This window comes from Peromyscus californicus, unplaced genomic scaffold (assembly GCF_007827085.1).
Source record: "Peromyscus californicus insignis strain IS unplaced genomic scaffold, ASM782708v3 Scaffold_17__1_contigs__length_78620276, whole genome shotgun sequence".
NCBI lineage: Eukaryota > Metazoa > Chordata > Mammalia > Rodentia > Cricetidae > Peromyscus > Peromyscus californicus.
The window spans coordinates 38,586,901-38,599,379 of NW_026294469.1; the positions used below are offsets into that span (position 1 = coordinate 38,586,901).

Genomic DNA, 12,479 nt, shown 5'->3' on the forward strand with positions numbered 1-12,479 from the left:
TTTCCTCAAAACATGGCCAGCAAAAGGTACCGTACTAATGGTTCATGAATCAATGTCCAAGTTACAGTCAGCTTCTGGGGTTACACTGATTCTCAGAGTAGTCACTCACTCAGCCAGAAGGACTTTGATAAATAAAGATAAAAGAATGCAGAGGTTTCTTCTCCCCTTGGTCAAAAAGTTTGACCATAAGACTTCTAAGATGACCCCACAGCACCAGAGTACAAACTAAGAAGGACGTAGGTTCTTCTCCCCTGTCTGCTTGCTGTGCAGATGGAGACTGCACATTGCAGAAATCCCGTCTTAAACTACAGTTCTGACAAATGCCACTTAAGTGTCTGTGGAGCTGAGGAAGGCATGACTCTGTTCTCTTCTCCGAATCTAGACTTCTGTATGTCATCTCTGTCCAATGCTGCACTCCTGACTCCCCATGCCACCATCTCTGGAGCCATGCATCCGATGCTGTTTTAGATTCACAGGTGTAGCAAAGTGCCAAGTGTCTCAAATGTGCCATCTTCCCTCTATCTAGATACATCTTCTTTAAGTAGATGCACACACACACATGCACATATACACGCACATACACACGCGCATGTACATGCACACACACGCATACACACATGCGCACATGCGCGCGCACACACACACACACACACACACACAGCCAAAGTAATAGATTTTAAGCATTTAAGTAGTTAATATACTTAAAACATAAAAGTTATTCTAAATGGTAAACACAAATTAAAGTTTGGAAATATAAATGGTATCATTTGTTTGATTTTTCCTTAAAGAACAATCATAACACTCAATAGAACTTTGTGAAATTTATTCCAATATAAAAATTACTGGAAGATGATTTTAACTCATTCCTTAAGAAACAATTATACATTATACTATTTTTTCATTATTACACAAATAATTGATACTAGACATTTAGGTTATAAAAGGCCAACTTATTTTTAAATGCAAATATAAGTCAGCAATTGAAGTCACAAATCCGAATTTTAATATTTTAAAATATTTTCATATAACTTGCTACATATTTGTCAGCATTCTAATTGGGACCAGCCAAGCTATTAATGAGTGTCTAATCTGAGCCAATAATAAACAAATGAGCATGAAAAACATCAAAAACCAGTGTATGTTTGTGTCACACACAGGTATTTATCAAAATCACCACTAAACTGCATGCTTGATTTTTCCTTCCATTTAACACTGGATTCAGGGAACTGTAGTAATCAGGAACAAAGGTCAAAATGAAACACCCTGATCTTGCCAAAGTGTTCTCTTAACTATAAATTGAATATAAATATAGAGTATATAAATTTCTCTTATTCTATACAAAATCTCAGCAAATATTCTCCTAATAGGGTGAGAAATTTGATCTTTCATATTGAAAGCTGTTGCTCTTAAAAAAAATTTTTAAGATGAGCTACGAAGTATGTTCTCAAAATGATAACTGCATTATACTCTACTTCAGCCATTTCCATACAGAAACTTCATCAACAACCTCTTACCACAACAAGTAAACTTGTTAAATGAATATTGAAAAACTAAAACTGAGGCAAAGCAAATGCCAAAGAGAATGTAGGCTACTTAGTTAAATGCACTCCACAGGAATCCAGACAATTACAGGGTGTAAATCATATTCACGGAGTCCATGTTCAACGCTAAACAGTGAAGTTTCCCTGTTTCTTTCTACTAGTTAATAAAACAAGTAACCCTCTTTTGCCACTTATTTCACAGTAAGGCTGAAAGTAATGCAGGGTATATGCCACCATTGATCTCTATATACCTAGGTATCCACAAACGCTGATGGAAACAACACTGTTCCCAGGCCGAACTGTCTTCATTTTATACACACTCTTTACTCTAGACCAACAACTAATTGTATTTTGAAGAGATCTAAAACAATGTATTAGAAGCACATATTTAAAAAACAAATACAGTATCTGGATGGTGGTGGCGCACACCTTTGATCCCAGCACTCAGGAGGCAGAGGAAGGTGGATCTATGAGTTTGAGGCCAGCGTGGTCTACAGACTACACGGAGAAACCTGGCCTCAAAAAAACAAAAAACAAAATGAAACAAAAGACTGCTTTTCACAGAGTGGGTGGAAGTGTGCTGCATGATGCTGTTTAGCAGACCAACTCTTTCTGCACAAGTACCTGCCAGCATTCCTTCTTCAGAGTCAAAGCCCTCAAGCCTAAACTGGGGGAAAGTTTACCAAGTCTTGTCAGCTAAAGACAGGTGAAGGAGCATCACAGGGACACTGGGCTAAATTTTAACACTGTTCATCAACAGCTCCATCTTCCTGAGTTTGCGTTTGTTCTTTGGCATTGGCTTGGGATATAATCCGTTTTTCAGAAGATATTCCTTGCTGAGGCGAATCTGAGCACCGTGCTGAAGCTGGAAAGAACATAACGCTTGAAGAGGGCGAAGCAAAGTCTGTTAAGAAAAAAAAGATACTAAAAACGTATTTGTGGCAACTTGTATTCTATCTATATTTTTCTTTCAAATACAGACAATTACATGTTCTTTTTTATTATTGCTTTTGACTGTGAAAAGTAATCACTAATCTATACTTCATAATCATTTCTAAATTCACAGATTCTAATAAAAGGATTTATATTGATTTTCCATATAGGAAATAGAGTCTGACTTATGTTTTATACACTAATTTATTTAGATAGCATGAAATGTGTCATAATTTAATTAGTTAACAAGCTGATTAAAGGAAACATTTAGCTAGATAGGCACAGCACATTAGTTGAATTTCAATCACTTAAACAAACAATTCCATGATGACAACAAAGTCTTCCTCATATCAGTCCATGGAAGACACAGAGGTGACAGAGCCACACATGGCACACTTGAAATACTGTAATTTTATACCCTGCCTAAAGTAAATTTCTGCAGAGCCGAGCAAATAACACTAGTGTGTTAACTGGCTTTCCATGTAAGTTAATAGAGATGACTGCCACACAACTGGAACACATGCTGTATGTAAGGTGATTCAAGATCAAAAGCTAAAACAAAATTAAATAGTATTTGAAACACATTTTTGGGTCAGATTCTTTGTATGTAAGAATAGCAAAGGTTTTGGTTGAAAAGGCCATTAAAGAATAATTTTTAAAAAGGAAAAAACTGAGCCAGGCAATGGTGGCACATGCCTTTAATCCCAGCCCTTGGGAGGCAGAAAGAGGAGAATGTCTTAGTTCAAAGCCAGCCTGGTCTACACAGAGTGAGTGACAGGACAGCCAGCGATACACAGTGAAACCCTGCCTCAGGAAAAAATTGACAAAGGGTCTGTGTGAAAATTTATTCCCCCACATATACAAAATACAAGGTATATTTTATATATAAAAATATAAAGGGGCTTTACTTTACAATGAAGTATTAAACACTATGGCAGGCCCTGATAATTGCTTCTCCCTACCCATTATTTTTATTCTTATTAATAGAACCCAAGTTGTATTCATGAAAGCACTGTGCCCATCTACTAATAAAATAATGAGTAATGACAGGTAACTAAAAGTCACTTGGAATAAGCTTTTAGAGGCACTCAAAGCCAACAGGTTTAGGTAGCATAGGTTTTTTTTTGCTCCTCCGCTTTCCTGTCAAGAATATGATTATTAGAGTGGGACAACTATCATGATCAGTCGGCAATAAATGTGACAATAAAAGCCAAACACAGAGGACAATGGACAGACAGAAAAAATGTGGGCTTTTTGTGTTTGTTTATGTGTATGGGTGTTTTGCCTACATGTATGTCTGTGCACCAGAAGATGTCATCAGATCCCCTGGGATTGACGGTCCAGACAGTTATAAGCTGTCATGTGGGTGCTGAGAATTAAAGCTGGGTCTTCTAACAGAACATCCAGTGCTCTTAACTGCTGAGCCATCTCTCCAGCACCATAATCTGGGTTCTTGATGTCCTTTCCAAACTGCATTTATAACTCAGGACTGCCCACTTTTGCATGTTGTACTTACAGAAGTTTTTTAAAAATTGATTTAACCACTGCCTTTGTTTTTAAATGCTGTCACACACAATCCCTTATTGATATAGACCAATAAGAAAAAATAGACAAGTATTTTGGAAACCTCAATACAACATTATTGTTGAAAGTCCATTAGGTATGTTTTCACTATTGTAGAAAGCCCATCATGTATGTTTTCATTGTTTCTTTTAATAAGAAAGACAGGAAAGGAACTAGAAAAATGTATTAATCTTACTTAATAGTCAACTCAATGGACAGACTGGACGATAAAACACGATAGGTCTCTAGGAAACACAGATAGGACTATATACAGATAGAAGCAACTTAAAAGTCTCTTCATGTTCTGACATTTACTTTCACAGATAGAATAATGCTAATATTATGGTCAAACACCTCCAACTTTGACATCCCAAAGAAAAGGTTCTATCAAATTTACTTAAGTAATAGAAAGATCTAAACCAGATCCTCATTTAATCTCTGTTGTGGTCACTAATAATAAAGTAACTTTTGTCATGGTAAATGATCAGTTTACATTTTTTATTCCTTTTGAAGTTAGGCATGGTCACTGTCCTACTTAGTTTTAATTGTCAATTTGACACAGCCTAGAGTCATCTGAGAAGGGAGTATCAATTGGGGAATTCCCCATATCACATTACCCTGATGGGAGGTCTGTGGTAGACCGTATTGATGTTAATTGATAGAGGAGGGCCCAGCCCACTGCGGGTGACACCATTCTTTAGGCAGGTGGTACTGAGATGTATAAGAAAACTCGTTAAGCTTGAGCCTGTGTGTGAGCCAACATAGAAGCATTCTTCCATAGTTTCTGCTCCAAATTCCTACTTGAATTTCTGTCTCAACTTCCTTTAGTGATTGACTGCAATCTTTAAGTTAAAATAAACTCCTTCCTTGCTTTTGGTCAGAGTAATTTATCACAGCAACATAGATCAAGTAGACTTAGTTAATGAAATCTGAGGAGCTCAAGTACTGTGTGTTGTCTTTGGGTAGAATTATTATAAGTAATGCAGAATTTACCATTTTTCTTGCCTCTTCTTTATGAAAGTGGAATATTTTTGGATAGTTTTCCATAATCCTGGGTCCCTAAGCACCTGCATGAGCCTCTAGAAGCCCTCCTGGCACTCCCACTGAACAAGCAGCATGCAGAGAGGCCTTAAAGAATTGCCATTCTGTGCCATTTTAATTTACTGCAGCCTACTTGATGATGCTATCATATATTAGCTATGTGCTTCACGGTAAGTAAATAAAGTCTACCCAAAAAGTTATTATCATAACAAACAGTGAGGTGATATATTAGACCCCAACTATTACAGTGTTGAAACCACTACCTGACGTTCAATAAATGATAATGCTTCTAATATAAAGAAAAATATCAGATTTGAGTCAGAGTACATAAGAAAATCCTATTTATAAAACAAGTTTGTGTCTAAGTGTTTACTTGGGGAAAATGAGTGTTATGTGGATCCTTTTGTCTTCATGTGTGTGGTCACAGCTTGCTGGACAGAGCTAAAGTTCTTAAATTTACATGCAGCTAAAAGCTTTTTACACTTTGAAATTCTGTAAGGTAAAACTTCCCACATAAAGCAAGACCTTGAAGCAAAAATAAACCTGAAGGTGAAGGCTCCCTGGTAAATACTGCAGTAGACTAATAAAATCCATCAAGCTGTAGTTTAAAACTTTCATTGATCTACCAAAATTGGAGAGGCATAGAAAGTCAAAGGTGCATGTGTCAACAATGGCAGCAATGAATACACCTCACTTCATTTTACAATAGAAAGGCAACAGAGACTGAACACATTAGGCAAGTCCTCTCACTGAGCTACATCCCCAGCCTAGGTAACTTTTTATACAAGTTTAAAATGAAAAGCAAGTACAAAGAGAGATTATGCAACTGCCCCTGGCAAGCCAAGCTGACAACAGTGATGAAGTTGCGATTCAAACTGACTTCAAAGCCTGTACTTCTGTTCCAGGAGCCATACGCTCATAGCCTCTCACATCCTGCTACTTCCTGTGCTTCAAAGTTGCTCCAGCGTACAGGATGGGGATGAACCAAAAGACTGAAAAGCAATGTTACATTCAATTTGTTTATTCTGAGGAGCCTGATGTCTATAAGCCATACAATATTTAACTGTTTTCCAAGATCTCAAGGTTTTCTAGGAGAAATACACTATAGCTTTCTTCCCAAGGACGAACTAATATACCCATTGTCACAGAAGACAGTAACTGTGCTCCACAAAGTGTGCTATTTAATTTTTTTAACTAATTTTTAACAGATTGGCCTTAGGGTTCGCTTCCAATAAAACAGCTTATACTATTAACTGGAAGCAAATTTGTTTTCTATAATAAGTAACAAGATGTTTCATTACACAGGTCTCCCGTTCATGCTCCTACCAAGCATATTAGAATCACTGAAGTCACGGATATAATTGTCAGACACTGTTTCTCTACTGGCCACTGTGATTTGATTATTCCTGAAGGCCAAAGTAAGCAGAATAAGAGTTCTAGACCCTTAGTGTTACTATGAAAGTTTATGTTCGATCCATCCATAAGGAATAACAAAAGTTCAGGACATGTGGGCTCCCATCGTAACTCTATACTTTAGCGATTGCTTATTCTCAGATATTATACTTAGGACATAGTTATTCAAGTCTTGTGTGGTCATGATAAAGATTCCTCTTATTTTTAAGATATCATATCACTAACCATCACATATAATCTAGTAGGAATCAATGTCATCTTTGAATGTTTCTGGTTTCATCAAGAAGGAAAAGTGGTGAACAGATGGAAATAAAGTTACACAGATAGGAAAAAGTGATGGGTAGAGGAAGAAGAGAATTGTCTAGGGCACCCTGGTCATTCAAGGCACAGAACCAGGATTGCTGGGAAGTGTTCTTCTCAAAGACAACATGGGGAGTGGAACTGTTTAGCTGGAACAGTCCATTTCCAAAGGAAGTCTCATCATGAAACACAACTTCCATGAAAAGAAAAAAGCCTCCAACTCTCACTCTCATAAGCTCAGGGCCCTGGGAAGAGCAAAGCGCTCAATCCTGGCTCCCCGCACTCTGACCTTCTGCAAACTCTGGAGATATTTTTTGTTTGTTTGTTTGTTTGTTTTCTTCAGGATTCACGTCTTCACAACTTCCGGTTACTCTGGCTAGGTTTTAATCACTGCAGGCATTTCCTTCCTGGCTAAGGTATCGTCTCATCACAGTACTGATACTGTACAATGAGAGGGGGATGAGGCAGGAGAGAGAGCTGTCCATGTGTAGGCATGCACGGGAGTGCCTGTGTGGGGCCATGTGTATAGTTGGTGCCAATAGTTACCAACTATTTTTTAATTGTCATCCTCTGACACTGTTTTCTGAGGAAGAAGTAATGGTTCACTTATTTTTCATAACCCATCTTAAAATTATTTTTACTATACTTTTCTTTTGCTATAAATATGAAGTTTCTAACATGTGCCCAAAAGTTGAGATATTACTAAGCTCAATGAAATGTTATTCTCTGCTGATAATTGTTAGTTATATATATAATCACTAGAAATTTTATGAGAATTAAATATAATGTTGATTGTAGGTTAAATCCTTTTCATATTCTGTGGGCATTTCTATCCATATAAGTACCTATTTTACACTCTAAGCAAGTTTAATAAAGTAAACAGAATGTTAGCATACCTCCTCAAATAAAGGCACCAATGCAAACAAGTAATGTTGCTGGAGAATGTTCTTTTAATTAAAAAGAAAAAGGCTGATCACCAGAGAATACAAACTACTTAAAAAAGAAGTAGAGAACACTAAAGGAAAAATCGAGCCAAAAAACTCTATTGAGCGCTGTGCTACTCACACGCAATTTAGCAAATTAAAAATGCTGTTTGCACAGCTTAGTGGGAATATTTAAATAATGCAATCTGGAATGATAAACCAACACAGTAAAATACAGAGAGGAAGAAGATTATGAAAGTCCATAAATATCTACTGCAGATATACTCCATTTGTCACGTGACTTACACAATTTACAAGTGATGCATGTCTAAATTTTCTCAATAACATCCAACCCTACTTTTAAGAAACAATGACTTCCACATACCTCTTGTATATAGTTATTTTTCTCCAAGATGGAAAGAGCAGCAGCAGCACATTCTAGGGTGGAAAGGCACCTGCTAGTAGGTTGCATCCGAATTACATACTGACTACAAATGCTAGTTTTTAACTGCACCTGAAACCAAAAGCAAAGTAATAAAATGTAATTTTCATCTTAAATTTAAAACTATGAAACATACATTTTAAATCCCACTCACCTTCCACCTAAAATTGCAACTTTAGAAACATTAAGTATATCAATATCTTTGCACATATCCTTTAGTTGTTACTGTTGGGTAGCAGAAGCAAAAGTCTAGCTACCAAAAGATATCTGACAAAGAAAAGATACCCAGAATACATTCAGATTTCTCTATACCCCAAATGACACCAGTAACACCCTCCAGTGAGGACAAGAGTGAAGACACACTCCACAAAAGAAGACATAAGGATAGCAAACAGGTACTTGGTATAGCACTCAAATGACCCAATGAGTAGCTAAAATTAAAAAAAAATTAAAATAAAATTAGCATGAGGCTGGGGATACAGCTCAGTGGTAGGGCCTTTGCTGGGCATGCAGGAAGCCCTCAACTCAAGCCTGAGTATTGCCTTCCCTTTATCTTCCCCCAAAAAAACTAACACCATTATCCAAATATAGAGGCCCACAGACAGACAGTATACAGAGAGTGAGACCTCGGAACACTCAGTCCTCAACGAGATGTCTCCATTGAATCTATCCCCTAAGAGCTCAGGGAACCCTGTGGAAGTGGAGGCAGAAAGAGTGTAAGAGCCAGAGGGGATGGAGGACTCCAAGAAAACAAAGCCCTCTAAATCACAGGATCCAGGCACATATGAACTGTATTACAGACTGAGGCAGCACGCACAGGGCCTGCATGGGTCTGCATGTTAAGGTCCGAGGACTGAAAGAAGTAAACATACTCCCCCCCCCCAATGATAACCCAGAGGCTATCTCTAAGTGATAACTATTTGCAAATGAAAATTTAATTTTCTCCAAGGGAATCTCACTGGGGAAAAAAACTACTCTTAAATGCAGGCTGCATGCCCAGTAGAAGATGGCCAACAGAAAATGAACTCCATGGCATCTTTGGAAGTTACTTGTCTCATAATATTGTGTCAGGGTTTTTTTGTTTTGTTTTTTTTTAAATATTATTTTTGTTTTATTTTATTTATATTTTTCCCTCTTTTTACCCTTGAGGTCCCTTCCGTATGTATTATGGCCTCCATTTAAGTGTTTTTATGGGATTCCTGAGTGTGTGAATGAGCGGGTCTCTGTGTCTATATGTTTTCGTGTGCCTTTTCTCGGGCTCGTCTTCTGTTTGTTTTGTCCTATTTCAATGTGCTTGTTTCTGTTTTATCTTATTACATTTTATTATCCCTTAGAAGCCTGTTTGTTTCTAATAGGAGAGAAAGGGGAAAGAGCTGAATGGTAAAGAAAATGGGGGGGAAATGGGAGGAGTAGATGTAAGGAAAAAAATCTATTTTCAATAAAAGGAAAAAATAAGAGTTTCAATGTAAAATAAAGGACTTACTGTAAACTTAAAATGTGGGTACATATATACAACAAAATTTTATGCAGCTCTAAAAAAATGGAATCATGACATTTGCAGGAAAAACAGATGTAAATGAAAATCGTTATGTTAAGCAAAAAAAAAAAAAGGCTTAGAAAAACAAATACATCAATCATGCTTTCTCCCCTATGCAGAATATAGATTTAAACGTGTGTGTGTGTGTGTGTGTGTGTGTGTGTGTGTGTGTGTGTGTGTGTGTGTGTATGGGAGGATTACTGGAAAAACAGTAAAAAATAAATAAAAATAAACGTGTTACTTCTTTGACTAAATTAAAATCTCATACTAGCAAAACTCAGTGTGGAGAAAACATGTTAAATATGAATCTGTTTAGGCATTTAAACAGAGGAAAATTCTGTTCCTTGATACTTTTTAATTATATAGCATCATTTAGAAAATCATAAGAAAATGCAGGGGATTGAGTTTTTCATTTATATGATTCAGAGGATGTCACAGCATTTACATTAACTGTATGAAGAATATATTTGATGACTTCCATATATAAGTTTTAACCTCTCAGTTTGGGGGGGGGGGGAATTCCTGCATTGTGAACTTGCATGTAAATGTTCTATGTTTACATGTTCAAAATAAGTTTAATTCATTTGTGAGTGGTTATCATTTGGAGATAGCTTCTGGGTTAGTGATAGGACCTTAAGACTGCTTCTCTTGGTGCTGGAACCCTATCTGATGCAGACCCCTGCACATCCTGTGTACTCTGCCTCCTGCCCTGTGAGTTCATATATGCATCTGTCCTGTTATATTTAGACGTTTCCTTGGTGTCATCCCCTCTGGCTCTTATATTCTTTCCTCCTCCTTTTTCATGGGGTTCCCTGAGCCCTGAGGGGAGAGATTTGATAAAGACATCTGTTTAAGACTGAGTATACCAAGGTGTCTCACTCTATGCACATTGTCTGTCTCTGGATCTCTGTAATTGTTCCCATCTATTGCAGGAAGAAGCTTCTCTGGTGAGGACTGAACAAGGCACTGATCTATGAGTATAGCAGAATGTCATTAGGAGTCATTTCACTGCAATATTCCTTTAGCAGGACAGTGGTATTTGGTTTTCCTTTAGGTCCCTGACCTATCCGGTTTTAAGTTCTTGGCCCCCAAGCATTGTTGGGGATGGGTTCCATCTCATGGAGTAGACCTTAAATCCAATGAGATACTGGTTATGTTCATAAGCTTTATGTCACCATTGTAGCAATGTATCTTGCAGGCAGGTCATTCTTGTAGATGACAGGTTTTGTAGCTAGGTTGGTGTTTACCTTCTCCATTAGTAGTGTGCAGAGTACCTCTCAGTACGAGGAACACTATTCTGTAGGTGTGAAGGCTCTAGATAGGAACCAACTTGACTTCTCCATGTCCAATGAGTTGTGTAAGTTTTGTCTTCAGCAATAGGAAGACCCTATCATCAGTTTTTGGAGAGCTACCAATTGCCTTGGCAATAGCCTATGTTGTCTGGGGTCCCTTTGGCCAACAACTCCATTAGATATAACCCATTCCCGGTACTGGGAGCTTCGTTTGGTGATGAGAGCTGTCCAGTTTGCACTCTATCTCCCCTGCTATTCAGCCATTTCATTAAATCACCTTCATACGTGCATATATTTCAGGAAGCATCTGCTAAACTAGGTTTTCATACAACCTCCCTGATGGCCCTTAGTTTTAGCTGTCCCTCCTTATATTCCCTCCTTCACCCCCCTCTTAACTCTGCCTTCCTGTTTGATTTTCTGATTTCAGGCCCCCACTACATCTACCCATAACTAACTATTCTATTTTCTCTTTGTAGGGAGATCCAGCCCTCCCCACTAGTTCCTTACTCTATACCTAACCTCTGTGGTTCTATGGATTATAGCATGTGTTTTGAACACTTAACAGCTAACACCCACATATAAGTGAATACAAACCATATTTGTGTTTCTGAGTCTGAGTTACCTCACTCAGGATGAGTTTTTCTAGTCCATCCATTTGTCTGTGAATTTCATGATTTTATTTTTTAACAGCTGAATAATATTCCATTATGTAAATATACATTTTCTCTACCCATTCATCCACTGATGGACATCTAGGCTGTTTCCAATTTCTGGCTATTATGAATAGGACATAAATGAATATGGCTGAGCAAGTTAGGAATATCTTTTGGGTATATGCTCAAAAGTGGTATAGCTAGATCTTGAGGTAGATCAATTCCTAGCTTCTTGAGGAACCATCACACTGATAACCATAGTGGCTGTACACAATTGTACTCCCACCAGCATGTGCTGTCACTTTTTTACTACTTTTGGCCACTATGATGGGTGTAAGACAAAAATGTTAAAGTAGTTTTGATTTACATTTCCCTAATGACTAAGGATGTTGAACACTTCTTTAAGTGTTTCAGAGCCATTTATGTTTCGTCTTTTGAGAATTCTCTGTTTAGATCTGCACCCCATTTTTTAATTGGGTTGTTTGTTTTCTTGATGTCCAGTTTTTTGAGTTCTTTATATATTTTGAGTATTAGCCCTCTGTTAGATGTGTAGTTGGTAAAAATCTTTTCCCATTATGTAGCCTGCTGCTTTGTCTGAATCGTCAATGGTGTCCTTGGCTGTACAGAAGCTTCTCAGTTTCATGATGTCACATTTATTAGTTGTTGTTCTTAGTGTTTGTGCCATCAATGCTCTGTTCAGAAAGTCTGTTTCTTATATTATTAAAGAACTAAAAGCTACATTTAAATCTCTTCTACCAATATAAGCACTTTTATTTTGTTTTCTGAACAATCCATCTAAAAGTTCAGGTCAACTGCTTATATAATATAATAACATAAAACA

The 12,479-nt window shown here is 37.4% G+C and overlaps 1 protein-coding gene across 2 annotated transcripts in view; it reads right to left on the reverse strand.

Annotated features, from left to right (window-relative positions):
- Window positions 1–808: 808 nt before the first annotated feature.
- Window positions 809–12,479, reverse strand: part of Dtwd2 (DTW domain containing 2) — a 71,012-nt gene continuing 59,341 nt past the window's right edge. For both annotated transcript variants that reach the window (XM_052742163.1, XM_052742164.1), the window contains 2 exons: window positions 8,100–8,228; window positions 809–2,445 (listed from right to left, as the gene is read on the reverse strand). In XM_052742163.1, the coding sequence (XP_052598123.1) occupies window positions 2,275–2,445; window positions 8,100–8,228 (300 nt within the window). In that variant the 3' untranslated portion in view covers window positions 809–2,274. The remainder of the gene's footprint in view (window positions 2,446–8,099; window positions 8,229–12,479) is intronic.